This window comes from Protomyctophum parallelum, assembly GCF_964188405.1.
Source record: "Protomyctophum parallelum genome assembly, chromosome: 2".
NCBI lineage: Eukaryota > Metazoa > Chordata > Actinopteri > Myctophiformes > Myctophidae > Protomyctophum > Protomyctophum parallelum.
The window spans coordinates 56,897,841-56,911,559 of record NC_139699.1 but is presented as its reverse complement, the minus strand read 5'-3'; the positions used below and the strand labels follow the sequence as shown (position 1 = coordinate 56,911,559).

General features: G+C 42.7%; 2 protein-coding genes across 2 annotated transcripts; one reads left to right on the top strand and one right to left on the bottom strand.

The window, feature by feature from the left end:
- Positions 1-467: 467 nt before the first annotated feature.
- ugt5f1 (UDP glucuronosyltransferase 5 family, polypeptide F1) lies at positions 468-6,309 on the bottom strand (the record flags this gene model as incomplete). The annotated part of the gene is made up of 3 exons (XM_083759368.1): positions 468-491; positions 4,114-5,609; positions 6,303-6,309. 3 exons carry the CDS (start codon positions 6,307-6,309, stop codon positions 468-470), a joined length of 1,527 nt encoding a protein of 508 aa, XP_083615494.1.
- A 4,193-nt stretch (positions 6,310-10,502) lies between these two features.
- Positions 10,503-12,365, top strand: LOC310854692 (dolichyl-diphosphooligosaccharide--protein glycosyltransferase subunit 2-like; the record flags this gene model as incomplete). Its single annotated transcript, XM_083759367.1, has 1 exon — positions 10,503-12,365. The coding sequence occupies one exon, from the start codon at positions 10,503-10,505 to the stop codon at positions 12,363-12,365; it is 1,863 nt and encodes a 620-aa protein (XP_083615493.1).
- Positions 12,366-13,719: the final 1,354 nt, after the last annotated feature.

Genomic DNA, 13,719 nt, shown 5'->3' with positions numbered 1-13,719 from the left:
TGATTTAATAAATGTAAATATATATATTTATTTGTAAATGCAACATAAGACATGATTAAGTCTAGACAGACTGTTGATTTCAAGGAAGGACAGGGGGGGTCGCTGTCCTGTTATTTGACGATGAGATTCTCAGATTGCACATGAATTGACTGAAGCAGCGAAAGTGAACAATAATTATCACAATTACGCTTTTTCAAAAAATCACACCTGTGTGAAGTGAGGGGCGCTCTTATCATCATACATCATCCATTCATTGTCAATGGGAATTTGAGCTTTGTGTAGGACATACATAGCAGATTTGCTCGTCCACATATGACGTTAATTCTCCATTCATTGTGAATGGGAATTTAATGTTTATGTAAGATGAAAATCTACACTATAGCTGAATATAGGAGGGGCTTGTGCCCCTCAAGAATACAATAACCTCAACAATGGTAGCAGTGCCTGGGCCGGTGTTCTGTAAGACTTTAGGCAGAGATGAGCAGTACTTTCTGAGAAATAGATGGTAAACAAATCATTATGTTCTCAATGTTTTGTAGAAAAGCCAGTGCCATATAGACACAATACATTTAAGAGACAAAATATTAAAGAAATGTAAGAGAAACAGGATACCAGAACTAGATAGTAAAGAAGCCAAAAAACATTTTTTAAGAATAAAGGCTCATACATAGTCTGGATTTTTGGTGGTTAGGTGACCACCGAACTACAACATGACGTCACGAGCCGCGGTGAAGAGCAAACCACCGCCACCGCTCCAGCCCTTCTCTCTGTTTTTACTCCCCACCGCTCAACGTTATTTCAACTCCGGTGGTCAGCTCACCACCGGAGCGGTGGTCACCTCACTATCGAAAATCCAGACTATGAATAGGCCTTAAGATCGAAGAACATAAAAGTGACTCAAAAAAGCTCTGGGCAACCCTGAAGTTACTAGGGAGTAAGGACCAAAGATAAGCCCAAAACGAAAATGTAGGTTTTATGATAAATGGTTCCTTAACCTTTGATAAAGCCAGTGTGGCAGATAACTTTAATACGTTTTTCACCAATATTGCTAACGATTTAGTCCAGAAACTCCCTGTTAGTACAGGTGAATATGGAGAAACCCAAGTAAATAATTATTACGAGGCCAAAGGCATATTGAAAGAGCAATTCTCTTTCTCACAAATACCAAAGGAAACAGTTGCAAAGTTTATAAGAGGATTAGATGCTGCCAAAGCAACAGGCCTAGGTGCCGTCCCTGCCACTTTTTTGCGGGATGGAGCTGAGGTGATAGCTTCATATGTAACACACATTATAAATCTTTCAATCTCCCAAGCAATGGTGCCTCATGAATATAGAAAGGCCACAGTTACTGCCCTACATAAAAAAGGCAGGAGGGATGATGTAAGTAGTTACCGGCCAGTATCTATTTCAAGCATTCTTAGCAAAATATTTGAAAGAGTTATCCACGAACAGATTTCAAACTATGGAAATCAGTTTGACATTTCATATAACTTAGTCAGGTTTTAGACAATCACACTCTGCTGAATCCTGCCTACTATACCTAACTGACCTGATAAAAAAGGAAGTTGACAATGGCAAGTACTGCGGGATGGTCATGCTGCACGTTCAGAAGGCCTTTGACACAGTCAAACACCAGATATTATTATATAAATGAAAGGCAATAGGTTTTAAAAGTGAGGCGGTCACTGATACAGTCCTACCTTTCAGACAGATTCCAAATGGTCGAAACAGGTGGTTTGCTCTCGGAGCCGAAAAAACTCACCTGTGGAGTTCCTCAAGGAAGCATAATAGGTCCTTTTATTATTTTTGTTGTACATAAATGACATGGATGCAGCCTGTTCATGTCCTTTATTTTTGTACGCAGATGATTCTGCACTACTGGTGACAGGTGAGTGCTTGGAATCAGTTAGTCGCTCTCTACAAAACGAGTAAAAAAGAGTCAACAGATGGTTAAGTGATAACAAGTTATCCAGGGCTGCATTTGGGTAAATCAGAATGTATAGTTTTTGCTTCAAGACACAACTTAAGAGAGATATCCAACTTTTCAGTTGAATGTAACGTAGTTAAACTCCAGGTGAAAACATCTGTTAGTACTGTTACATATCTAGGTTGCACACTAGACCAGAACATGACCAGTGAATCGATGGCTCACTCAGTTATTGGCAAGATCCACGCAAGGACTAAGTTACTAGCCAGGATCGCCAAATTCCTAGACAGAACCACTATGAGGAATACCAAAGATAAACTACAGACATCACAAAATAAACTAATGTGGGTAGTTCTGTATCTCTCCCCAAGAACCCACATTGGTGCTAACCACTTTAGAGAATTAAATTGGCTTCCAGTCGAAGGCAGAATACAACTAGACAAAGTGCCAATCGGCACAGGTCTCCACCAGGGCAGGTCAGGTTGTGGCCTCATGGTGGCGCTATAACAGGCTGTTGAGGAAGATTTGGGCCGGAGGTTCATGTTGGAGGGATGCAGGTACAATGTTTTTCCATGTGTGCATACATAAGTTGTATACAGATCGATGCAGTTATAGCTAAAAACAGGAATTGGCCTGTTATAGCGCCACCGTGAGGCTGATTTTGAGGAAAAAATTGTGGCATGTCGTCCTCGGCCTAGTGAAAATGTGCGTGTACAATTTAACGGAAATTGCACACTGTGTTTGTGATTTGTGGCCTTTTTTCGAAATGGACGAATCGTGTGAGCTTTGGAAGCCAATCTTAGCCAATCAGGATGGAAGATGGGAAATGGTGGCGCTCCGTGTTGATCACATGACTATGGAGATAGTGTATACCGATTTGCGTGAAATTTGGATAAAATCTGAAGGAGTAATAATAGAAAATGTGTTTTACATATGTCGGCCTCCTGGTGGCGCTATAAAGAGCAGATGTGAAAAATTCCAGGCAAAGGTTTTTCCTTGGCCTCTAGGGAGTTGGCATACAAAGTTATCCACAGATCCGTGCAGTTAGAGGTAAAAACACTTTTCGGCCAGTTATAGCGCCACCTTGAGGCTGAGTTGAAATTGTTCATGTGGCATTTCGTCCTCGGCCTAGTGGGAATGTGGGTGCACAATTTCACGGAAATCACGCGATGTGTTCATGATTTGCAGCATTTTGTTTGAAACTGAGCACTCCTGTGAATTTTGGAAGCCAATCTTAACCAATCAGGATGGAGTCTGAGAAATCTGAAAGACCGGTTTGGTTGAATGGCTCTAGAGAGACTGTGTACCAATTTGCGTGATGTTTGGACAAAATCTGTAGGTGTACTGTGCAAAAACTTGTTTTGCACAAAGCGGCCTCCTGGTGGCGCTATAACAGGCCGTTCTGGAAAGTTTGGGGCAGAGGTTCATGGTTGGCATCCAGGGAGTGTGTGTGCAAAATTTGGCATCGACCGGGTTAACGGTGGCCGAGATTAACTGCTCACGGACGGACGGACGGACGGACGGACGGAGTGCAAAACATACTCTCCCCACATGCCTTCGGCCTGGTGGAGACAACAACTGAGACTCATTATGGTCTATAAAGTAAAGGAAAAATGCCCAACATATTTTAAAGGTTACTTCCTGTATGTCAACGAGTCCCATAGCTTGAATACACTAGCTGATCTTAAACTATCAAACCTAAAAAATAAGGTAGGCAGAAGCTCATTTAAATATATGGGGGTGCGGAGGACTGGAACAAAATCCCAAGGGATATTAAATTTGCCCAGTCCTTGAACATTTTTTTTTAAATGTTGAAAAACTGGCTGATGGGCAAGCTAGAATAGTGCTGTATTTATCTATTTATGATGTATTTGTTGTTTTGTTTAGTGATCTATGATGGTGTCGTTGTAATATCCATTATTGTGATTTTAGTCAACGCATGTTCTTCCTATACCATATGCTGTATTTATTTATTTGGACCACAAAGGAATTAACTTTTTGTGCAATCCTGAAAATCCTGTACTGCTCTTTTTTAACTGTATCTTGAATATATCAAATAAATCAAATCAAATCAAATATCTTCAAAGAAGTACAAATTGCTAGGGCTCTACACAACAATCTATGGCCACTTGCAGCCTTGAAACATCCCACATTTAGTCTGACTTAATCTTTCTTCTATAACATACCCTGAAACATACACACTTGATAAAAGCAGCAAATATAATCACAATAAGAAGTGCCACTGTTAGTAAAAACAACATGACATCAACAGAGTGGTAAGAGTACCAGGGCATTTTGTGCCAGTCTGTGCGGAGGTGAGCAGCTCCTTTGTGTCTCATAACAAACTCTATCCAGAAGAGGGCGCTGTCCAGTGGCTTCATTGGTGTGTCTCTGTGCAGCCTGGAGAGTCTCTGCATGTTCGTCCTGTAGGAAGGCTCATGGAGAACCTCCTGCAGGATATTCCCAAAAAGTTTCTGATCTAACATGGAAACATCCACAACCTTTGCCACGCCCTTTGCTTTCATCCTGGAGAGGTTGTCTGCTTGGTCAAACACAATCGGAACGCCTACAATTGGAGTGCCATGATATATAGCTTCATAAATACCATTTGTTCCCCCATGTGATATAAACACTTTAGTCTTTGCATGTCCTAACAGGTCATTCTGTGGCATCCAGTCAACCAGTAAAGTGTTGTTGCCCAGAGTAGCTGGCCTGTCACCTTTATACCTCCAGATGACTTTCTGAGGTAGCTGGGCAAAAGCTGCAGCTATCTCATCTGCTAAGTCATGGGGAAGTTCTTCAACTAGAGTCCCCAAAGACATGATAATGACTCCATGTTCCCCAGAACTCTGGACAAAGTCCTCCATGTCTTGAGGAAGTGGTTTAGCAGGTTTACACTGGAACCCACCCATATAGACAACATTAGGCATGGTGGGGCGAGGGAACTCAAACACAAAGTCAACTCTCATCAGCCACAAGTCTGCTGCTTGAAACAGGGAAAAGTAGTCTACATCGGGACCAAAGTAGCGGCCACATAATGTAGAATAATGGGCCCCCACTACCTGTTTGTATAAATACATTCTCATAGCATAAACAAAGAAATTTTTTACTCGTTCTAAAAAAGTCATGTTATCTGTTAATTCTGAAACTGGAAATGGAACATATGAAAGTGGGGATGGGGCGATCGCAAAATGGGCTTCACCATGAACAGTCCATCTAACGTTGAACACTAGTGGCAATTTTAAGAAGTGTGCCAGGATCACTCCTCCCCCATTGACGGGGTCGGTCAAAACGACGTCGTATTTAACGTCTCTAAGAGACTGCACAAACTCCTTACTCTCTAACATTTTCACCACCATCTCACAGACCTTCCTGTGCATTTCCGAAAACGTTTCCTTTAACTCCATGTCCAAAGCAAATCGCGTCCACGCTGGCCTAGCCCCTCTGTTTATATGGATAACTTTGGAGATGAAGGAACGAAATAAATCCAAGTTGGCACCCCCAGCGACATCCACGGTGATTGAATTGTAGAAGGGAGAGGTCTCGCTGATGTACCAGCTGTCTAACGCTCGCAATACTGTCACACTGTGGCCCCTTGAATGCAACTCCTTAACAAGCACCTTCATGTTCACCCAGTGGCTGCCATCATGCGGAAAAACCAGGACTTTCCCACCATAGGCAACTGGGTGGGTGAAGGTAAAAAACAATATGATGGGAGCAAATGGAAAAAACAATTTCCTCTTACAAGCTGCATGTAGTAGCATGTTGGTCAATCCAGAAGTTAGTCCTGCCATGAGTGCCCACTGCATATTTCAATGGAATTTCTGTATTGGGGGTTCAGATTAATCAAGAAAATAGCTTCGTTAGGAAACAAAGTCATGTTTGACAATTGACATGTTGACATGTTTTGTTCGAGAACATTGTTTCCACAAAAATCATTAGATTTTAGAAAAAAAAGACAAAAAAAGAAACACAAATATAACTTGTGCTTTTGACAAACTGTACAGGAGTAGAGTAGTGTAATGTATTGTAATGTGGGCAATAATGGGCATGGCATATATGGGAAGTTGCATTATGCACCAATGAATCCAGAGAAACAGTTACGGTATATGCCGTGTTGGGACCCTAGTAATTAATGTCGTTCCCGCGTCATGGGCACTACTCATTCAATGCATTTTTGCATAGATAATACCCTTCTGAACTTTGGGTTAAAAGTTCTACTCATAATATCCTGCAGTATTTTGTCACAGGCCAGAAATGTATATAAAAGTATATAACCAAAAAACGAAAATCTTGTGCTGCTGTTTTTGCTTGTAAAATGTGTTATATTGATTTTGGCAACACAAAGTCTTTGTCATAAATACTGTACATATACCTAACATCTGGTCTCAGACCCTGCAGTGGATATTTTGACATTCCGTTTGTTTTGTTTTTTGGAATGTTGCCACTACTGCTGGAGCAGCCATAAACTAAACAGGTTAATCTCGATGTAAGCTGCGACCATGAGACCCGTTTCTGCATTAGTCTATAGGGTGAGCAGGAAAGGTGACCTTGGGGATGTACACCAGCACCTCTGAACAGACAACCCTGCAGTCTCACATACTACAGTCTGCCCGAGAGATTCATAGATCTTAGATCCATGCCACCAAACCATGCCCCCCCCCCCCCCCAATCAACACAAGCTTCTGCAAGCAGCTGTGACTGGATAGTTTTGAAGACATTGGAGAAGTATAAAAAAGCATGATTCTAACTGAAGGGGGCCAATGTAGTCACTCACCATCGGTGAGTGACGATTTTATACATGTGGTGGGGAGCTCAGAGTGGAAAGTAGGCTTTCTAATAACACAAGCCGCCTTTGTATTGGTGAGTATAGGTAAAACGTATTTATATTTCCACAACAGAGGAGAGGCTGGTCTGCATTTCATGCGAGCGCAGGAAGACAACAGTCCCATAGCTCTAATGAAGGCATTAGACTAGATCTATACTATACTATACTATACTATACTATACTATACTATACTATACTATACTATACTATACTATACTATACTATACTATACTATACTATACTATACTATACTATACTATACTATACTATACTGTTACGCCAACACCTACGTATGTATGTGTATGGGCGATTGGGCGTACATACTGTAGGTGTTTCTGGACAACTACCTATCCAATGAACTCGACATCGGACATAAAAATTTACCTGGAGTCAACAGCAACGCACATGCCGAGTTTGAAGTTGGTCGGTTGAACGATTTTCGAGATACGTCTACTAGATGGACGTGTATATGCACGTACAGAGATTTTGTGCATTCATTATTTAATACTCCTATCTGTATCAATAGGAATGTGTATATTAAAGTGTTCTAGATAGATGTAATCATACATCAGAGCAATGTGTTTAAAATAGACACCACGTTTGTCAAAAATTTCAAAAGTTCACTCGTTTTCACATAGCCATAGGGTTCCAGACACACCCAATCACAATGATAAACATTCCAATGCGTTTGTAATGGTCCAAAAACATGACAGTCACAAAGTTTGCATGTGTAGCTCATCTGGTTTTACAGCCAAAACAGTTTTAGTTAGCAGCCATTGAGGTCGCGATGCGCTGTACATTAATGTCAGATGCTGTGACACTTTGTGATACTTGAATAAATGTTTCATACCATATGTTGTAATAATTCTGACCTTTATTGCATTTGTCTTTAGTCTTTTTTTTTTGCATTATTCAATTTAGGGGGGTGTGGTCTGTGGTAACAATTTGATAGATTTGGAGCCTTTGTGGGCCGAGGTGCACTGCTTTTCTTTTCTACCTTTCATTACACAGTAGGTTGTGAAAATGTATGAAATCTAAGCTTTTGGCTACATTTACTATGTGTATGCTTCATGTGCTGTGTGCCAATCACTTAAGTTGATGATCTAGATTCACATATGAGTAAACTAAGGCACCAGTACTTGTTTCAGATGTTAGGTATATGTATTTATGACATTTGAGAAAGATTTTGTGTTGCCAAAACACATTTTACAAGCAAAAACAACAGAACAAGATTTTCGTTTTTTGGTTATATACTTTTATATACATTTCTGGCCTGTGACAGAATACTGTAATAATTATGAGTAGAACTTTTAACCCACAGTCCAGAAGGGTATTATCTATGAGTAAAATGCATTGAATGTGTAGTGCCCATGACGCGGGAACAAAATTGAACGAAAAGGGACCTCACAATATGGCCTATTAGTGTTCCAGACTTGTAGGCCAAAATATAAAGTGGGCAATGCTGATCAGTGTAGTAGTTTAAGTTAATATGGTTAATAAGGCACAGACCCACAGACAGAATAGAAAGAAAGGGCTAAAACATGAACTCTGGCCCTGCCTTCAGCGAGGGCGGAGCGAAGTATGTCCTAACTTGACAACTACAGATGTGTCCCTGACTCCCTGTTGTGTTCTGCAATTTACGATAACACAGAAGAGAACCAAATTATTGTATGCGACATGTTGTTTTGCATACGCCCACTGCAAACAGACTTTCTTTCCCTAAAACCAATCACTAAAATATGTCTTGTTCATTCATGTACAAACTCACTGAAAACAGCCTTGTTCTGTGGTTGCACTGACAATTTCAAGCTTTGAGTCTTGCATAAGATCATGTATTGACACACATGATGTCACAGGGACCCCAAAAAGTTTATACGAAGAAATAAATGATCAGGTCACTATGATCACTATACGGTAGTAATAAGTAATATTAATTAATAACAGTTTAAGCCCCTGCTGTGTACCCCACTTACCTATATAGTCTGTAACAAGATGTGCTTGGTTAATTCTGGAGGCAGTGAGGCACGGACCAAAGTTTCAGCCTATACAAAATATAGACGGTGAAAGAGTGCAACAGCAGTAGCCTGGTTAACCACTCCACCTTGGAAACATTCCATTCCATTCTGTGAGCATGGATTGACAAGGGGACAAGGGGGAGTGGTTAACCAGGCAAGACCAATCACAGTAAGGAGTAGATTCTGTCACAGGACTCTCCAGGTCATGGTGGTGTGAGCTTCCACGTGGTGACAGCGTTGTCAGATCCTGTGGGGCTTTCACTTTTGGCATTCTAATGACAATGGCAACAGGAACATGGCCAGGAGCAGTGCTCCATTTTCCCATTGTCTTGTCTATTCCATACGAGACATGGCTAACTGGGGGCAAAGAGGACCATGGCAACTCTACCCGCCCCGAGAGGCCCGTCCCGGTATGGACGTGCCAGGGGGAGTATGGACGTGCCAGGGGAAAAATAACTGAAGTAGGCCTATAAATTAGGGTTGAAGACTTGAAGTGGTTAAATAGCTACACTACAGCATGTTAACTAATGCTGCTGGGACCCCCTGGAACACCTTCAAAAGGACCCCTGGGGTAGCCTGGCTAATAAGCCAGACTCAAATCACACTGTCGTGTGGTATTTGAGTCTGGAGATGCTGTGTATGGATGTTGTTTCCCGGGGGGGGGCGGGTTCAAACATTTTCTCTTTGACGCAATTGGTCAGAGCTACTGTCAGTCAAAGGTCTCAAGCATTAAACATCACTGTATCAAAGCCCGCCCATATTGCATACCGTGTCCTGATTGGCCACACCAGTTCTCTGGTGTTGGAAATGGGCGTACGGTACAATTGAGCCTCTCCAGACCGTAATCTGCCGGCAGGCAATTTTCTTTTTGCCAACGGCTGATTCGGTCTGGCTTATTAGCCAGGCTACCCCTGGGGGTCCCCGGACCCCTCTTTGAGAACCACTGATGTTTACACTAGATGGGACAGGTCCTTTAGGTCATGGGCTGAGCAGCTTACTGTATGTATTATGTGTATGCCTTCTACTTATTTTGCACATTGGACACTGCTGCTGAAGATATGCTCTTGCATTAATTTCATATATTCTATATTGTACCCCACCTGAAATGCAGTGTTGAAAAGTATCCAAGTACTGTACTTAATTATAATTTGGAGGTATTTGTACTTTACTTGAGTATAAAATACTTCTACTCCACTACATCTCAGAGCTAAATAAATATTGTAGGCTACTTTTACTCCAACTGCATTTATTTGAAAATTACATTGTAGATTTTACAGAAACATTCTGCAGCAGCCTAATGAGTACTTTTACTTTTGGTACAATTTGATGTCTAAACTTTTACTCAAATTTACATATGATGTAAATTTTCCCTTCATTGTCAATGGCATTTAATGTTTGTGTTGCCACAAATTTACGTAATATTTGAGGCACATATGACCTAATTTCTCCTTTCATTGTCAATGGCGTGTGGGGACAAAAGCTGTATATAGGAGGGGCTAGCACCCCTCAAAAATAAACCTTCTCGATTATTCAATTATACGTTGGTTATTGGTTCTATTGGTTTCTATATATCATGTTTGGTTGCCCTGCCACATTTGAGCATTCTGTAGCTGGTATCACAGTGACGTCATAGTGATGATGCGGGCGTCAGTGTGTCACTCAGCTTAAAACCGGCCTTCAGTAGCAGTCTGGTGTTGTTCCTGATGTCCCAGCTTGTGTATACAATACAGAAATGGTGCTTTATAGAGTTTTAGGCTTATGTCTTCTCACCCTGACAGTTGGAGCCAAGGCTCTCTCACCATCTCATTATCTGTCAATGTCTGATGTGGGGAGACTGCAAAACATACTGAGTCAACCTTTCACAGACCTAGAATCAGCGTACTACTCTATTGTTGGTCTAACCAAACTTGGAGTCTCTGTTCCTAATCAAAGTGAGGCATGCCAGTTCCTTAAATCCCAGCTCGACCCTTTGAGTCTCGACTCTCTCTTCTTCACTGCCGAGGCCAGTCGAGCCCTGTCGGGATGTGAGATCCCCGTGTCCGATGACAGCCACAGTATCCTCTTGGCAGCAGTTAGTGGTGACTCAACAGTGACTCGGATCCACCGCGCTGTGAGTGCGCTCAGCTCCCTGGGACTTCCTCTGGCCTCTCAGGAAGCAGTAGGTGCCTTGGCAGGCTGCCTCAACGAGGACAACGTAATGGACAGAATAATAGCCCTGCAAACAGCAGCCCGCCTCTCACAGCAGGATGCAGAGCTTGGAGGAATACTGAAGGGGGTCGAGGATCTGACGGCTCGTTTGGACGATCTGGGTGGCGTCTACCTCCAGTTTGAAGAGGGACTGGAGGCAACCGCCCTGTTTGTGACGGGTGCTTATTCACTGTCAGACCATGTGGATATAGAGCCCCCTCTAAAGGAAGACCAGGTTGTCCGGCTGGTCAACTCAATCTTTAGGAAGAAGTCCTGGGACTCTCTGGCCGAGGCTTTCAGTGTGGCTAGTGCTGCCGCCGTCCTCTCTAACAACCGCTTCCATGTTCCAGTTATTGTCACTGTCCAGGGCCTGGCTACAGTCTCCCACAGCCAACCAACATTGCAACTCCTTGTTACCAATGTCCGTTCTCAGCCCCTGGTCTCAGCCAATGTGCAGGCGGAATCCGCTTATGCCGTGGCCTCCAAGAGTGTCATAATCAGCCAAACACCTTTCACCCTCAGAGATGGTGCTTTTGAAATGAACTTCATGTCGAGCCAACCAGGCAGTGGATACTACCAGCTCACTGTCGCTGTGACTGGAGATGACAGAATGGTTGCCAATCGCGTTGAGCTGAAAGTAAAGGTGTCCACCAAGGTGGCCATTAACAATGTTGATCTTTCTGTGGTGGATAAGGACCGGAGCATTGGTACAAAGACTACCAAGGTGGACTATCCTAATAAAGCCAAGATCTCTGTGAAAGCAGACAGCTGCCAAAAGTTTGCCATGACCTTCCAGCTGACTGATGTTAACACAGGAGTCAAGCTCATGCCTCACCAGACCTTTGTGATGTTGCATAATCAGAAAACCGACCAAGAGGTTGTGTTTGTGGCTGTGCCAGACAGTAAGAAACTTTACAAACTTGAGCTGGACATAGCTGATTTGGAGTCTGGCACCTACTCTCTCCATCTCATTGTTGGGGATGCGACCCTGAAGAATCCCATTTTGTGGAATGTGGCAGATGTTGATCTGAAGTTTCCCAGAGAGGAGGCCCCCACCACCATGCAGCCAAAGACCCTTTACATGCCCAAACCAGAAATCCAACATCTGTTCAGGGAGCCGGAGAAGAAGGCTCCTAGGATGATGTCCGACACCTTCACTGCTCTTACCCTCTCTCCATTTCTACTGCTGCTCGTTCTGTGGTTTAAACTTGGGGTCAACGTTTCCAACTTCAGCTTCTCTCCGAGCTCTGTTCTGTTCCATATATTACATTCAGCCATGCTGGGCCTAATGTACATGTATTGGATGTACCTCAACATGTTCCAGACCCTCCTGGGTCTAGCCATTATAGGCAGTCTAACCTGTATTGCCGGGAACCGTGTGCTTTCCCAGAAAGCAGTCAAGAAATAGGACTAGAGCAGTAAATTAATCTACAGTTTTGCTAAAACACTAAACCTCATTCTCTGATCCGAATGAACCCATTTGTTGAATCAATCACTCTTGCAAAACTTGAAAGTAAAAACGGAGTCCCACGGTGTGGTTTCAAACCTCACCTCTTCAATAAATCTAAATTTCTACCCAAAAACATCCATAAAGAAATCTTTTTTTTTTTTTTTTTACCACATTTAAACTCTTTGACCTCCGTTGCAAACAACCGGGGCATGACTACAGGCTGGTTTGCGTTGCAGCCACTTCATAGTGATAAAGCGGTCATTTAGTTGAAATCAGGGGGGCAGTCAGCCAGATATTTCGTGAAGCCTCATTTGAAATCGGTAGTTCATATAATGGCCTGTTGTGGCGCTGGACTGGACCCAAAAAGCCCCATAGCTCCATAGAGGCCCATGTATTTTGGCCCAACTTCACCTAGACTGTATTACCTTAATAAACATGGTCATGAATACTTTCTTCTTCCAGTCACTAGTTTAAAGTCTCATTTCTAATGTCATAATATTCTTTTTGGAAAATTATGGTCCCATTAATTAAAAAAATGACCATAAAGAAATAAAACCATCGCGTATGTTCTGAGGGGCGTGGCTACCGTTACAGTCTATGATCGGGATTCCCCTCCCACTCGAGTCAAAATAAAAACCAACGGAGAAGAAGGGGGGAAGTCCCGCCTCGTTGTCTGGGCAGCCAATGGCCAGCTGGTCCAAAACGGAGCCAGCCAATGGCCAGCTGGTACCAAACGGATCTAGAAAGATGGCCACTTACAGTGCAGGAATAACAGGCTTCATTTTACGTCCATGTTAGACCCGGCGAACGCTTTGTCCATATTTTTTACAGTCTATGGTTGAAATTGCGTAATCGGCAGACGACGGGCACCCCGAAGCTGAATCTGCCGGAAACTCCCATTACAACGTGTAGGGTGAACGAGTACCCAGAGGCAAATTGAAAGGAAAACATTATTCTTTTCTTTGCCAATGGGTTCCCAGATTGCTTTAAAAGACAGTGCATTTGAAGACAGTGTGCAGGAGTTTTTCTACGTTTGGACCCCGTCTGGTCTTCTACGCACCTAGCACCGGTGTGCCAAAGACTTGTTAAATACAGGGCCGGATCTACCATATGAGCACTTTGGGCACGTGCCCCTTGGGGCCCACATATCTTTCCCCCACTAATCACTCTTTTTTTTTTTTTTTTTTTGGCGAAGATGTAGCTGAATAGTGCAATTGTGTGTAAAGCAGCAACAATGCGACAAAAAAAGGTAACAACACTGAAGTACTTATACACTGGCACTGTCAGATTCTCGCACCCATTTGCTTACTAA